This window comes from Nannospalax galili, unplaced genomic scaffold (genome assembly GCF_000622305.1).
Source record: "Nannospalax galili isolate Female #2095 unplaced genomic scaffold, S.galili_v1.0 scaffold385, whole genome shotgun sequence".
Classification (NCBI taxonomy): domain Eukaryota; kingdom Metazoa; phylum Chordata; class Mammalia; order Rodentia; family Spalacidae; genus Nannospalax; species Nannospalax galili.
In genome coordinates, this window is record NW_008354956.1 from 1,698,633 (window position 1) to 1,714,594 (window position 15,962).

General features: G+C 52.1%; 1 protein-coding gene across 2 annotated transcripts; it reads left to right on the forward strand.

The window, feature by feature from the left end:
• The first annotated feature begins 251 nt into the window (after nt 1–251).
• On the forward strand, nt 252–15,700 carry Vasp (vasodilator stimulated phosphoprotein). 2 transcript variants are annotated; one of them, XM_008852040.3, is made up of 14 exons: nt 252–609; nt 9,093–9,264; nt 9,352–9,517; nt 10,447–10,531; nt 11,332–11,381; nt 11,520–11,535; nt 11,618–11,843; nt 11,960–12,063; nt 13,433–13,484; nt 13,639–13,672; nt 13,896–13,941; nt 14,078–14,168; nt 15,111–15,168; nt 15,287–15,700. In XM_008852040.3, the coding sequence occupies exons 1-14, from the start codon at nt 605–607 to the stop codon at nt 15,322–15,324; spliced, it is 1,143 nt and encodes a 380-aa protein (XP_008850262.1). In that variant the 5' UTR covers nt 252–604; the 3' UTR covers nt 15,325–15,700. The 2 variants fall into 2 exon arrangements, with proteins under 2 accessions (XP_008850262.1, XP_008850261.1); XM_008852039.3 differs by having other exon boundaries at nt 254–609; nt 13,636–13,672.
• Nucleotides 15,701–15,962: the final 262 nt, after the last annotated feature.

Here is a 15,962-nt window from a genome sequence, read left to right on the forward strand (position 1 = left end):
AAGTGGGGAGAAATTTGCACCCCTAAGAGATCCGCTCAGGATGCAAAAGGGGGGAAGGCTAGAGATCAAAGGTAGATCCTTTCTGCTTCCCCTAGCTTGCTCCTCCAGTTTGGGGGTGAGCTCCAGCGTGGCCCCCAGGCCATTGGACCAGGGAAGGAGTCCGATTGCGGAAGTCAGAGGTTCCGCGTTGCCCTTTTAAACTCTCTCCATCCCCCGCCTGGAGGTGTGCAGGGCCCCTTTAAGGCGCGGGGCATTGTGGGTGCGGGGAGTGGAATTTTGGAACGAAATGTAGCAAAGAGAAGTACAGTAGTAAGAGTAAGACCTGAGGTGCGGCCGGCCGTGGGGGCGCGCCGGGGAGCCGGGGACGCTGCACCCCGGTTTATGATCGCAGGGGACCCCAGTCCGTCAAAGCAGCAGAGGGAGGAGACGCCTGAGGACGCGCCCCGGCCCGGTCCACGTTCTCCTCAGGAAGCTGGACTCTATGGGGCGGGACCCCGAAAGGCACTGAGCAGACGCTGGAGCCAGCCCCGAACCCCTGAACCTCGACTCAGGGGCGCCCCGGGAGCATCCCCCCGTGGGCGCGCCACCTTCCCTCCGCGCAGCCATGAGGTGAGCCTCGAACCCCCAAACTCGTCCTCGGGCGGGCGCCCGCTTTGCGCCCCGCCTTTGTCCCCCACTCCCTTCAGCTTGCTCAGGACTAGATTTAGGGGGGGACAGGGTTTTGGGAACCCCAGTTCTGAACCAGTGCCCCCCTGGAGCAATCTCTACATATCAACAACCCCCCTTTTTCCCTGGAATCCCCCCTCAGGTTTGGGGCGGTGCCAGCCGATGGTGTCCTGGTGGCTCTCAGATTTGGAGGCGCACTCTGGACTCCCAGGATTTGAAGACTTTTGGGGGGAGTACCTCCAAGTTGGCAGATAGTACCTCGTAGGGATGCTCTAATTGAACCAGGGCTCTGAGTTATCACCCCAAAAAGCTCAAGTCTAGGTCCAGGAGGAGATAGTGGGGGGCTGGTCTGGAAGCCCCTGAGACCTGAAACTGTAACCCTTGGGTCTTGATTTGTGCGATCCGCGTGTCTGCTGGCTAGATGAAAGTCTCCCCGAGTGGGACCGCAGTCCTTAACTTTGGGGGTACTTCTTGATCTCTCTAAATTTGAGGGACACTTCGGTCCTCCTGGGGAAGTGGGTCTTGTGGATCTGCCCCACGAGGCCTGGAGGGTCTAGAGAGGAGTACCCTCCCCCTAGACACCCAAGGGGGGTGCCTAGAACCGGGTAATCACCCCTAGCTGAGGGCGGCACCCCGGATCCCTGCCAGAGGGTGGCTCTGGTCCCCACCTGGCAGCCCGGGGAGGGAGGGGGCGCGGCAGCTGGGGGAGGGGGCCCTTTGTCTTCCAGACTCACCTGTCGAGACAGCTGGTGTGGGGGGCGGCCCCCAGGGAGTACGTGGGCCAGCTGCTTTCCCCACTCCACAGTCCCTCCCCCTGGGCTCAGTGTCGCCCTGTCACCCCCCCAAGCCACCCGGAGCGGTTGGATTGGAAGAGGGGGCGCTGGGAAGCTTCAAGGTCACAGCCTTGTCCCTGTAGGGACCCAGGCTTAGCAGCTCTCTTCCCAAGAATTTCATCCTGGGGTTGAGGGGACCCAGGGATTTGTGTCTCTTTCCTGGAGGAGCCTGCCCTAAACTCTGGGGCTCACCTGAGGGCGGAGCCGTGCCCCTCCCCCCATCTCTCCCTTGGGGCTACAGCCTGACAATCCTATCTCCCTTCCTCCACTCTGGCTAGGACTTCCTGCCCCCAAGCCCTTGGGTAAAGGAGGGATCCCTTGGGGACACTTGGGCTTAACCCCTATGTCCACATCCTCCACTTCCCCCCACACTCATGCCCTCTGACATCTGGGTGACATTCTTTCCTGGGACCATTAGGGAGGAACCCACCCCCACCCTCCACCCTTCTAGAGTCTGTTCCTTCTGATGTGGGAGTATTGGAGATCTGGAACTAGAAAAGGGACACAGAGACACTCTGGAGACTTCCTGCCCAGCCACCCCTCCCCAGGACAGCGGTGTCCCCTGCAGCTGCCAGGCTCTCTTCCTTCACCCGCCCCCACCCCCCAACATCCCCAGGGGACTCTTCTCTCCCACTGCCCCAGCCCCTCCCCTCCCCCACACCCGTTTCCGGTCCCAGGCACTGGTGGAAGGCTGATGGCGGATGTCCGACGTAGTAATGCTACCTCACTCCCTGAGACCGTAAAAGGGCAGGAGTAATGTCTGGGCCAGCCTCCTGCATCCTCAACCCCCAGCCGAGCCCCCTCTTGCTGGGACCCAAAGCTCTAACCTCCTCTGAGTTCAGCAGTTCCTTCCAACTTCTTAGGAGGGGACCTTGCTTGGCCTAGGTCACTTACTGAGTTGTGTCACTTTCTCGAAGGACAGCTAGGATTTTTTTTTTAAGACACAAAAAAAGACCCATGTCTGTATTCCCAGTTGGAGAAACTGAGGCTCCTGAGCCTTCAGAGCCTCGTCACAGTTCGGGGAGGGGAGGCCGGGATGGCCCTGTGTCTTTCTGGTTTGGCCGGGGACCGTCCTGGGGGCAGTGGGAAGAGAGGAGGTGAAGATGGAAAATTACAAGATAGGGTTCTTTTCCTCCCAGTTTGACAAATATTTGTTGAGTGTCTGTCGCATCCGGGAGCTGGGAAGGCCGAGAAGAGGGTCAGAGGTCTGAAGGATCTCGGGTAGATGGAATTTTTAAAAGTATTTGGGGTCATTCCTTCCTTCTTGGCAATAATAGTAGAAGTGATTGTTATTTCAGTTTATTTTTTTAAAGATGAGACCGATTCAGTCACATCTTAGTGCCAGGTACTGTGGGTGGGTCTGATTCGATTTTAGTCTCCAACACAGTTCTAACTTTGATGCTCTTTCAAACTTCGTATACTGCATTTTCCTCCATTTTACAGGTAGTAAAATTGAGGTGCACAAAAGTCAAGGAAATTGCCTGTTAGGTCTTAACCGCATGATGGGGTGACTCACTCCTGTAAGGATAGCACTTGAGAGGTGGAGGCGGGAGGATCAGAAGCAGGAGGACAGCCTGGGCTATATGAGACTCTGTCTCAAATATAAATATATTCATTCATTAATTAAGTCAAACAATTTAGAAGTGGTGAAGTTTGAATTTGGACCCAGGACTATCTCCAAGAATTATGGTATTTTAGAAAAAGGAAAATAAAACATCATGGTTTTGTTTTTTTTTTTCAGGACAAACAGTGCGCTTTTACTATTTGAAAAAAATTTAACCCTCTTCAGCTAGGCATGAAGGTTCATGCCTGTAATCCGGGTATTCAGTAGGCTGAGGCAGGAGGATAAGGAGTTCAGGGTCATCCTCAGCTACATAGCAAGTTTGAGGCCAGCCTGAGCTACATGAGCTCTTGTGTCAAAAAATGTGTAGATAACGCACTCAACTGGGATGAGGTTGTACAATCCTGTAATCCTTATACTGAGAAGGCTGAGGTGGATGACTGCCCTGAGTTTGAGGCCAGCCTAGGCTACAGAGCGAGTTCCAGGTCAGCCTGGATTACAAAGAGAGCTTATCTCACGAACACCAACCTACTAGATCAGGAACCCAGCGGGAACTTTTTACCTTCCTAGTCACTTAGGAGAAACTGAGGCCCACCAGAGAGAGTAGAACCCAGAAACACAACAGATATTGAACTGTTCCCCAGGTGACGTCAGTGAGTGTTTACAGCTCAGGGTGGTTTTTTGTCTTTGTCTCAAGTTTTATGGTGCAAGGAGGCTGTGGGGTAAGTCTTGGGGGTGGGGCACAGAGGAGGGAATGAGGAAGGTTAATGCAAGCTGGAGTTGGCTGCCCTTGATTACCCCTGGCGGCGGGAGACTCCCTGCATGTTAGGACTCTCCTGCTCCCACAGTGGCATCCGTGGGCATCTGGGTCAGTTGCTGGGTTGTGAATTAAGATCTCTTGTCATTTTTCATCTTTGACAACAAACTCGTGAGTTACCATTTCCAGAGCAGAAAACTGAGGCTCAGAGCTCTGGTGAAGCTACTCACTCAGCAAGGATGACTTTGAGGAAGGGGCAGGTCCTGGGGCAGGTTGGCTGGGTGTCAGGTATGTGAGATCTTAAAAGACCACTGGAGCCCAGGGTGCGATGGAGTACGCCTTTAGTCCTAGCAGGTGGATCTCTCAGAGTTCGAGGCCAGCCTGGTCTACATAGAGAGTTCCAGGCCCGCTGGGTCTACAGGGAGAACCTGTCTCAAAAAGATGCCCCCACCCCCAAAAAAATAAAGACCACCCGAATCAAGCTTTTTGATCCCTGGGCCCTGCCAATCTTCATGGCGGTAGAATTTTCTGTTCTTTTCCTTTTTTTATAATTTTTTTAAAAAGTTTGGTTATTGGCATTTATTTATTTTGGAGAGGAGGGGTGTGCATATCTCTATGTGTGTGTGTGTGTGTGTGTGTGTGTGTGTGTGTGTGAAGGATGTGGGACTGAGGAGGTCAGGCTTGGTGGCAAGCACCCTTACCCACTGAGCCATCTCATTTAAAGACCAGGTCTCATGTAGCCTTGAACTCCTGATCTTCCTGCTTCCACCTCCCTGGGTCACAGCTCATAGGCTGTGCGATTTCTTTTTCTGGCTTCTTGCTTGTTGAATGGTTAGTGGTGCTTTATGACAGGGTCTCATCACAGAGCCCAGGCTGGCCTCAAACTTGGCAAAGATCTAAGCATGTGCCCCCTCCCCCAGCTCTTGCCTCTGTCTCCCCTACCAAAACATCAGGTCTATAAGGACCCTGTTAGGTCCCTGCTGTGTCTCCAGAGCCTAGAATGTGCTCAGCACTTAGTGACTACTTAGCAGTTGTCAAACACATGTCCAAAAAAAAAAAAAAAAAGAAAAGGCAGACTCAATATTAACAGCTGACATTTGAAGGTTAGCTTGTGTCCCAGATGCTGTTCCAAGTGTGGGGCTCCAATTTCTACCCCGCATGTCTCTGCTATCTGATGAGGTAGCCCTTTGAGAGATGAGGAAATGCAGGCACAGAGAGGTACAGATGTTTGAGGATGATCACACAGAAAACAAGACTGGTGACTTCATGTGGACCTAGGAGCTCCTGAGCTCTTCACCTCACTGGACAGATGAGGACACAGCCCAGCTGGTATTTTTAAAAAGGCCAGGTACAAAGTAGTGTGGATGAGAGCTTTTCTTAAGAGAAAAGGTGAGAGGTTATAAATATACATGCTCTTAGGATAGTGCTAGAAAAGTGGACGCTTCTCAGATGATGAGGTTTGAGAGGGAAAATATACTTCTGTGTTTTCATGCTTTTGAGCTGATTCGCTATTTCTTAGCTCCCTCTCTCTTTTTTAGATTAAAAAATGTATTTATTTATTTGTTTGTTTATTTAATGTGTGTGGAGCTCAGAGGACAACTTTTGGAAGTCAGTTCTCTCCTTCTACCATGTGGGACCTGGGATTGAACTCAGGTTGTCAGGCTTGGCAGTAAGCAACTTTACCTGCTGAACCATCTTGCTGGCCCTTGTTTGTTTTTGTTTTGAAACAGGGTCTCACTAGGTAGGGCGGCTGGCTTCAAATTTAAGATCCCCCTTCCTCAGAGTCCTGAGTGTTGGGATCAAAAGTGTGATCTTTTCTTTCTTTTGCTTAATTACGGGTTTGAATTATGGTTTGGTTTTTTGTTTGTTTGTTTTTTGGTCTTTTTGAGACAGGGTCTCCCTGTAGCCCCAGCTGTCCTGGAACTCACTATGTAGACCAGGCTGGCCTTGAACTCACAGAGATCTGCCTGCCTCTGCCTCCCAAGTTCTGGGATTAAAGGCGTGCGCCACCACACCCGGCTTAAATCTATTTTAAATTAAAAAAATTAAACTACTCATGGGCAGGAATGATGACTCAGCAGTTAAGAGCACTAGCTACTCTTGCAGAGGACCCCTGTTTCACTCCATCACCCACATGGTGGCTAACAGCCATCTGTAACTCCCAATTCCAGAGAATCTCACACCCTCTTCTGGCCTCCACAGGTATTGCATACACGTGATGCACTTACACACATGCAGATAAAACAGTCAATACACATAAACAGAAAAAAGCTGCAATAGAAGCTGGACGTTACATGTGCACACCTGTAATACCTTGGGAGGCAGCAGCAAGATGATCCTTGTAAGTTTAAGGCCAACCTGGGCTATGTGGCAAGATTAGATCTTTAAAAAAAAAAAAAAAAAATTGTCCAGGCATGGTAATCAATCACTCTATGCTTGGGAGGCCGAGGCAGGAGGATCCTGAGTCTAAGGCTAGGCTGAGCTACAAAATGAGACCCTGTCTGAAAACAAAAGATTGTCAACCTGGGAACCTGCTGTAAAATGTGCATGTGAGGTCTTAGGGAGGGTGGTGTCCAGGCAGAGCCCTAAGGAGGAGTAAACTGGGGCTTGAGGAAGACCATGGAAGCTAAGAGGGAGGAGCTGGAGGAAGGGGGATGCTGGAACAGAATGTAGGGGCTGGAACTGAGAGACTTAGGGGGAGAGGGAAAGAGTGAAGCCAGACTACAGGGGACCCCATGGGGCTTGGAAAGAACTTGGCCTCAGGCCTGCCCAAGACTGAGGGGAGAGACTCTAAGATTGGATCTTAACAGTCCTTAAGGCCTGGAGGAGGACAGAAGCAGCCTGGGTCATACAGCCAGCACAGTAGCCAGCCAGGCCAGAGCCTCAGCTGGGCAGACCCACTTGGGAGGCCAAAGTGCACCTGGGTGGGGCAGTGCCAGGCGGGCAGCCCTGGGCGTCTGGCCAGAGTCTGCCCTGGGTGTGGGTGGCAGGTAGAGGTGAGGCTTTTTTAACCCTGCCTTGTCTGGGGTGCCTGAGCCAGAAACAGTGCCTGAGGCTGTGTTTGTCTGAGATGGAACCTGGTGTTTGGAAGGGCCCACACAGTCCATGTGGTCAAGCCTGTGGCTTCAGAGCCACCCTCTCTGCCTGCTCGAAGAGACTGTGTGACTGTGGGTGAAATGCTCAGCCTCTCTGGGCTCTACTGGCAGCTCTGCTAACCAGGTGGAACAATACCATCCTGAAGGGGTGTGGTGGGAATACTTCCCAGCGTAGCACATGGACCAGCCAAGGGACTGGTGGAGGAGCTACATATATGCAAAGCTGGGGTGCTAGGCTCACTGTAGGGACCTGCAACTGGGCCTTCTAAGGGGCTTTCCCTGCTCAACTCTCACTGTAAGGCATCACAGTCCAGCCCCCCAGCCCAGACTTTGTGGGGTGTAGCTTTTCTCCCCAGAAACCACCAACTTCTTCTTTTCAGGAAAAAGTTCTGTGGGGGTGGGGCGGGGCCCGAGACCTGAGCTTCACCAAACTTCCCCTGTCTGTATGTGACCTTGGCCAAGTTACTTCCTGTCTGGGAGCCTTAGTTCCCTCATGGGAGGAGAATTGAACCTTCCAGAAAGACAGGTAGAAAGGTCTTGGAAGATGGGAATAGGTAGGGACACAGTAGTGCTTTTTCAGGGAGCTTCAGTGATGACAGTAATTGAACACTCAGTACCCCAGTGCTGGTGGTAGGTGAGCACTCAATACCCAGTACTGACTGTGACATAATACTCAGTATATACTGGGGGCAGTGCCAGGGACTTTACGTGCCCAGACTCCTTTGCCCCACTCACTGCCTTGGGGACCTTATGTCTTCTTCCTCAGGCTACAGTTAAGGGGTATGAACACACCCAAAAGTAGGCATTTGCACAGTCATGTGGAAGAAGGGGTTCAGGTCTGTGGTTTGAGACCCCTAAGTCTGAGCTGCCTGTCTGTGAAGCTAGCGTTGGTCATTGGCTCTCCCCAGCACTGCTAAAGCCTCAGGCTGGGCCTGGGGCTCCTGAGGGTGCTCCCTAGACCTGAGTCCACTGCTCCTAAGTGGTTGCTATGAGGACGCATCTGTCCCCCACACTGGACCGCACATCTAGGAGTGGGGTACAGAGCTGTCTTGTCTGGGGACTGCTGTGTCTCCATCCTTAACCATAGGCTTTTTGTGACCTGGGGATGGAGATGGAGCAGGTGGCCCAGTGAGAGCAGCCTCCAGGGACAAGCACCAGGGGCCAGGGCGTGGTCCCCACACTTCCTGCCCTTGAGCCTCAGCTTCCTCAAATGACCTGAGTCCTGAGGAGCAGAGGTGAGAGAGGGAGGGGAGGTAGAGATGGGGGAACTAAGGCCAGGCAAGGGCCACCCTGTCTGTCTTCTGGGCCTCCCCCAACTCTGCCTTTCCCAGTCTCTCTGTATTCACCTTTGTTTAAGGCCCTGGGGACTCAACCCAGGGCTGCAAGCCTGTAAGGCCTGTGTGCTGAGCCATGCCCCCATCTTAAGCTTCAGGCCTCTGCTTTATCTCTCTCTGCCCCTTCCTCTAAAGCCTGTCACTTCATCTTCTGCCCAACTTTATCTGTCCCTCTATCTTTTTTGTGGTACTGTGAATTCAACCAAACACCTTGAGCATCCTAGGCAGGTGCTCTACCACAGAGCCATGCCCCCAGACCCTCACTGGGGGATTCTAGGCACTGTTGTACCTTAGAACTGTATGCATGTGTGTGGAGGTCAGAGGACAACTTGTGGGAATCATTTTTTCCTTCCACTATGTGGATCCCCAGAGATTGAACTCAGGTCATGGGTCTCAGTGACAAGCACCTTTATGCACTGAGCCCTCTCTGGGCCATGCTTGGTTTGACCTGTCTCACCTCTTTCCCCATCTGTCCAGTTAATGTCTCCTGGTTGCATGTCACACTCTCCTGATGTTACTCCCTGTTGTCTATCCTCTGTCTGGTCTGTGGGACTCCTGTACCCTCTCTCCGTCTCGCTCTTAACCCCACATCATCTCTTGGAAATCGACACTACCACCCCCCCACCCCCCACCCCCCCACAAGTCAGGTAGGGGGCTATCAGAAGGATGCAGACAGGGGAAGGGCATAAATGTCATCAAAATATTTCTATGAAATTCACAAAAATTCAATTAAATTATTTTTTAAGTAACTCTTGGAAATCGACCCTACCCCCCCCCCCCCCCCCCCCCCCGCCAAACAAGACCACAGGAGGTGGTGACAAGCCCCTCTACCTTCTGTCCCGGCAGTGAGACGGTCATCTGCTCCAGTCGGGCCACTGTAATGCTTTATGATGATGGCAGCAAGCGATGGCTCCCTTCTGGCACAGGTCCCCAGACCTTCAGCCGCGTCCAGATCTACCACAACCCCACCGCCAACTCCTTCCGAGTCGTCGGCCGCAAGCTGCAACCAGACCAACAGGTGTGGGCTCCCTCCATCTCTCCTTCTCTTCCACCCTGCCTGCCATCTAGCCCTCAGCACCCCTCACCCACCTGTTCCATCTTGTAGGTGGTTATCAACTGTGCCATTGTCCGGGGTGTCAAGTACAATCAGGCCACCCCCATCTTCCATCAGTGGCGAGATGCCCGCCAGGTCTGGGGCCTCAACTTTGGCAGCAAAGAGGATGCTGCCCAGTTTGCAGCCGGCATGGCCAGCGCCTTAGAAGCTTTGGAAGGTGAGATGGGCAGGTGGGCCAGCATGGGGCGGGAGCTCACCTGCTTCCCAAATGCTGGAATTAAAAGGTGTGTGCCTCCACACCTGGTTAGAGACTCCTTAGTGATGCCAAGATCCTGCTTGTAGAACACGTGGTTATTTTTTGGCAGTGCTGGTGTTGAAACATAAGGCCTAGAGCATCCTAGACAAGCTCTCTATCCCTGAGCCACAACTGGGGGATTCTAGGCAGGTGTTCTACCACTGAGCCAAGCCTCTCATGGGGGGGGGGCACAGTTCTAGGCTGGTACTCTAGTACTGAGCCATGGCCCCAGCCCCTTACTGGGGAATTTTAGGCAGGTGCTGTACCCACATCCCCAGGCCCTCACCAGTGGATTCTAGGTAGGTGCTCTGCCACTGAGCCATAACCCCAGCCCCTCACTACCACTAAGCCATGGCCCTGAGCCCCTCAGACTAGCCCTTTGAAGGGTTGGTCTTAGGTGACTGCTGTGCTTTTGAGTCTGAAGAGTGAAAATTACACAGTGGCTGATGTGTTGGCTTCCTGGGGCCCTGTCAATCACTAATGGAGGGACTTGCCCTGTGTCTGGGAAAATACAATAGATAGTATATATAGGCCTGTGGTAGGTAAGGAAGAGGTCCAGAGCTTCTTCTCAAGTCCCTCAGGGCTGTGATAGTGGCTGTTCCTACAGATGACAACCTACACAACTTGGAGACTAGTGGCACCTCTGAGTCCCTTGGGGTGTTCCAAGACCATCAACCTGGGGCAGCTCAGGCCCAGGGAGGCTGTTCATCATCCTCTTCCCATGGTGTCCACCCTGGCCCCGATGTAGCAGCTCTGGTTCACTGGGATAGCATCCAAGTGAGGAGAAGGAAGGGATGCCGAGGCAGGGCAGAGGTCCTGGGTCCTCACTGTTTTCTACTTTCTCCTTTCAGGTGGCGGGCCTCCCACAATCCCAGCACCCCCTGCCTGGTCAGCCCAGAATGGGCCCTCTCCAGAGGAGCTGGAACAGCAGAAGAGGTGGGGCACTCACACTCCTACCACAGTTCCTTGTTGGCCCACAGCTCCTATAGTTCAGAATCCCTCCAGCTCTCAATTTCTAGAAAGTTTCAAAGGCCCACGAATTTAAAAGCAAACAGTTTTTAGACACCTACTCCCAAGCTCCTGGAATTTAAGAAACTTGTATTGCAGAGCCTTGTGTGGTGGCTTAAGTCTGTTACCCCAGCTCACCAGGTGACCGAAGCAGAAAGAGGCCCAGGACTTTGAGGCTAGCCTGAACTACATAATGAGTTCCAGGCCAACCTTAGCCACAGAACGAGTCCTTGTCTCAAAAAATAACCCCTAGCTGGGCATAATGGCATACACCTTTAATCCTAGCACTTCTGAGCTGTAGTGGTAGGTAGATCTTTGTGAGATGGGGCCAGCCTGGTTTACATAGTGAGTTCCATGCCAGCCAGGGCTACATAGTGGGATCCTGTCTTAATAAACAAAAAGGAAAATAAAGAAAAATAGCTCCTTGCCCTCCAGAAAAAGAATCTGATACCAGAATCTCCAATCTTCGAGACTATTGGGTTCCATGGTTGGCTTACCAGGAGACTCAGGTGCTCTGTAATTCAATGTTTGTGATGGTTGAAAAGAAGGTTTGCATCTAGGACTCTGACTTTCCCTATCTGCCTCCCTGAGGTTCCCCATCTGTCCTTCCGTGGGTCTCCTTGGGTTGGCAGGCTTGGGGAAGGGGGCAGGGTGTACCAGGAGCCTGGCCCGGTAGATAGCTTTATTCTGGGATTAAAGATAGCTTCTTCACCCCCCCCCCTCCACAGGCAGCAGCCCAGCCAACCAGAGCACATGGAGCGCCGGGTATCTAATGCAGGTGATGGTTCAATGGGCTGGGGAACCTCCCTAGAGGAAGGGGTGGGTGCCTGGACAAAGAATAAACTCTCTCTCTCTCTCTCTCTCTCTCTCTCTCTCTCTCTCTCTCTCTCTCAATTGCCCCCTCTCTCTGTTGCAGGAGGCCAACCTGCTCCCCCCCCCGGGGGGCCCCCCCCCCCTCCCACACCCCCCCCCCCCCCCCCCACCCACACACACACACACACCCACCAACCTGCTCCCAGCCGGGGGGCCACCCCCACCTCCAGGACCCCCCCCTCCACCAGGTCCCCCTCCACCCCCAGGTCTGCCCCTCTCAGGGGTCTCAGCTGCAGGGCATGGAGCAGGGGGAGCTCCACCCCCTGCACCCCCTCTCCCTACAGCACAGGGCCCCAGTGGTGGGGGCTCCGGGGCCCCGGGCCTGGCTGCAGCCATTGCAGGAGCCAAACTCAGGAAAGTGAGCAAGGTAAAGGTGCCGGGAGGGGCTGGGCGTGGGGCAGATGGGTCCCCTCCATGTCACAGGGGGGCTGGAAGGTCACAGGGCCCACCTTTGAAGCCCTCTCCCCTTTTTCATTCCTTCAGCAAGAAGAGGTCTCTGGGGGGGCCTCAGTCTCCAGGACTGAGAGCAGTCGAAGCACTGGTGGTGGGGGGCTCATGGAAGAGATGAACGCCATGCTGGCCCGGAGGTGAGCTCCCGTTTCCTCCTCCTCCTCCTCTTCCTCTTCTCCTTCTCCTTCCTTCCTCCTTCCTTTTTCATCTCCCCTCTCTGTTCCCATACCTCCAGCCCAGGCTGAACTTTAGATCCTCCTGCCTCGGTCTCCCAAGTGCCGGCATGACAGGCCTGGGCCACTACACCCATATTGCTTATATTCTTTGGGTTAAGGTTCCACTTGGTGACAGCTAGGTTAGGGACTTGATGCTGAAGACTGGAGTCCCCTCAGGTGGAGTGTAAGCTGTTCTTGCACTCAAGTTTAGAACCTTAGGAGATTCCACTTTACTATTCTAAAAATTTCGATTTTAGAATCCCAGTGTTGTAACTAATCCTACCCATACAGTTTTATTTCATTTTTATTTATTTGTGTGTGTATGAATGCATGTCTGCCATGGGATGTGTGTGGAGGTCAAAGGACAAGTTTTTGGAGTCAGTTTTTTCCTTCCATCTTGTAGGTTCTGGTTGTCAGGTGTGGGAGCAAGCGCCTTTTCCCACTGATCCACCTTGTCATCTCTTTGGTGGTTTTTGATATTATTGTTTTATGGGGTTTTTAAGTATTTTATTTATTATTTTTATTTTATGTGTATGAGTGTATTGCCTCCATGTGAGTGCACCTGTGTCGTGCAATGCCTCGGAGGTCAGAAGAGGGCTTCGGATTCCCCTGGAACTGGAGTTAAGGATGGTTCGTAGCCGCCATGTGGGTGCTGGGAATCGAACCCGGGTCCTCTGCAAAAGCAGTCTGTGCTCTTAACTGCTGAGCCATCACTCCAGCCAGTTTTATGGGTTTTTTTGAGATAGGATCTCACTATGTTGACCAGGGTGGACTTGAATTCAGAGATCTGCCTGCTTCTGCCTCCTGAGTACTAAGATCAAAGGTGTGTCCACTATGCCCAGCTTTAAAAAAATTTTTTTTACATTACATTTATGTATGTGTACATATGTGTCTGTCTGTATGTGTGCAGGTACACATGGGGGTCAGAAGACAACTTGGGGCAGTCAGTTTTCTTCTATCTTTTTTTTTTGGTCTTTTTTGAGACAGGGTCTCCCTGTAGCCCCAGCTGGCCTGGAACTCACTATGTAGACCAGGCTGGCCTTGAACTCACAGAGATCCTCCTGCCTCAGCCTCCCGAGTGCTGAGCTTTCTCTTTGCATGGGTCCTTGGAATGAACCAGGTCATTAGGCTTGGCAGCAAAGCCCCTTTTCCCCGGCCAAACCATCTCACTGGCATGTTCTTTAACTTTTAAAATGATCCTGGAACCCACATTTCTGGAGCAGAGGGAAGGGGTGCTGTTGAGTGGCTGAAGGTGACCTGCAGCTTCTGCCCTTTGTTTTCCCCCCTGCAGAAGGAAAGCCACACAGGTTGGGGAGAAGCCCCCCAAAGACGAGTCAGCCAGTGTAAGTTGGGGGCTCTTCCTGTTCTATTCACCAAGGATGTATGGCAGGGTGGGAGGAGTGTGACAGGGTTGAGCTGACTTTAGACCTACATGTGTCAAATGCTAACACTACTAGTGTGGCAAGGCTGACACGATGCTTTATTTTTTACCAGCAGGAGGAGCCAGAGACGCGAGTTCCTGTCCAGAGTGGTAAGCAAAGGATTCTGGCTAACCAGAGAAACTACGAATCCCAGGATGCTCCATTCTTGCTTTGAAAGCATTTACATGGAGAATCTGTGAAAATAATGCTGGGGATTATAGTTTTCTGAGATGATTCTTAGAACAGGCTGTTGAGGCTGGGTAAAGAAAACTCTATGTTGGGGTGGGGGGTGCTCATCTCTCGTTTTTCTGATTTGTTGCCTGTGTCTCCTAGAACCTGTGCGGAGACCCTGGGAGAAAAACAGCACAACACTGCCAAGGTGGGCCATTGTTGGGGCTTCACCCCTCAATAGTTGGGCTTATCTAGACTATAAGGAATATAATGTGGCCCTTGGAATGGGAAGCAGGGAAGGCAGAGGCATTCTCTAACCTTTTTTCTGTCCGGAACCACACCAGGATGAAGTCCTCATCTTCTGTGACTACCTCAGAGGCCCACCCCTCTACGCCCAGCTCCAGTGATGACTCTGACTTGGAGAGAGTGAAGCAGGTAGTGTTGGGGAAGTAGCTAGAAAGACTCAGGGCAAGAGCCTCTGGATCCAGAGCCTGACACCAGTGTGCCAGTGCTTCTAGAGAAGGCGTCAGAGACCTCAGTTTTTCCATCTGAGAAATGGAGATAGTGGACCATATCCAGGGACACATACCCACCCACCCCTATACCCATTTCCAGTGCTGGTAGCAGGCCTGACCAATCGATCATCCCACTGATTGCTGCTGAGTACCCAGAATCTTCAGCTCAGTGGCTCCAGCAACCCATGTCCAATCAGAGTTGGCAAGAGACTTCATTGTGTTTGCCAAGCTTGGTACTGGATGTTCTCCAGTGCTTTTCTGCTGGCTCCAAAGATCCAGATTTCTATAGAATATTCCCATCATTTCATGACCTTGGCAACTGAGTCAAGGATGAGGGTGGGACAGGGTGTTAAATCTGCTTTGCCTTTTTTTTAAAGAAAAAAGGGACGAGGGAACCTGGCTCAACAGTAGAGCACCTGCCTAGAAATTCCCAGGGAGGGACTGGGGGCATCACTCAGTAGTATAGTGTTTACTCTGCATACAAGGGACTGTGGGCTCCACCCCTGACACTACAATAAAATGGACTCTAGATGGCTACCGGTAAAGGCACTTGTTGCCAAGCCTGATCACCTGAGTTGAATCCTCAGTACCCAGATGGTGGAAGGAGAGAACTGACTCTGGACAGTTGTCCTCTGACCATCATATACAAACTGTGGCACACATGTACCTATAAACACACAAAGTAAGTATATAAAAAAAATTGTTTTAAATAAGAAAGAGGGCCAGTGGCATACATGCCTTTAATCCCAGGACTCCAGAGGGAGGCCAATCTCTGAGACTGAGGCCAGCTAGGTCTAGATGGTGAGCTCCTGGCCAGCTTGTTTCTGCAAGTCCAGGTCCCCTCTTGATTGGTCCTTTCCAGGAGCTTCTGGAAGAGGTGCGGAAGGAACTGCAGAAAGTGAAAGACGAGATCATTGAGGGTGAGGTGCTTTTGTTTTGCTTGAACACTTTATTTTGGAGGCCACGCGTCCCTCGGAAAGAGCCCTGCCTTGGAAGGGAAACAACTGGCACTGACCTCTGCCTCCTGCTTCCTTCCAGCCTTTGTCCAGGAGCTGAGGAAGCGGGGTTCCCCTTGACCACAAGGACCCAGAAGACCCACTCTCTGCACACCCGCCTGTCAACTGCTTTCCCTGCCTCAGCTTGACAAGGAAAATTGGCTGAAGACTACACAGGAATGCATTCTCCCACCCCTCCCACTTGGAAGCTTCCAAGGGGTGTGGCTTTCCTCGTGCCACGCCCATGTCCATACTGGCTGCTGATTGGCTAGGGAGGCCCCATCCCTTTACTCCCTTTGGTCCTTCCCCTCTTCCATTGGGCTGGTTCCTTTTCTGGGGATGTACCAAGTAACCCCACAGTAAGGGGGAGGGAGGAAGGAGGGAATGACACATTCCCTTTTCTAGATTCACTTTAACGCTTTAATGCCTTGGAATTTTTTTTTTAAGAAAAAAAAAATATATATTCCGGGGGGAAGGGAAAGTTTTTTTCCTCTTTGGTTTTGATAAAATGGGGTGTGGGAGTTTAAATGCTATAACCCCCAGGATTGCCCCATTGAGGGCAGCTATTTAAGGGGGGGAGGTGTCCCACCAGGTGGGAGTCATTTCCCCCACCAGGAACACTTCCTCTGACCCTTTGGCTCCTTCCCCTTTTCTATGAGGAATTTAGATGCTGTAACTTTTTGGGCACCTCAAGATTTTTTTTTTTTTTTTTAATTATT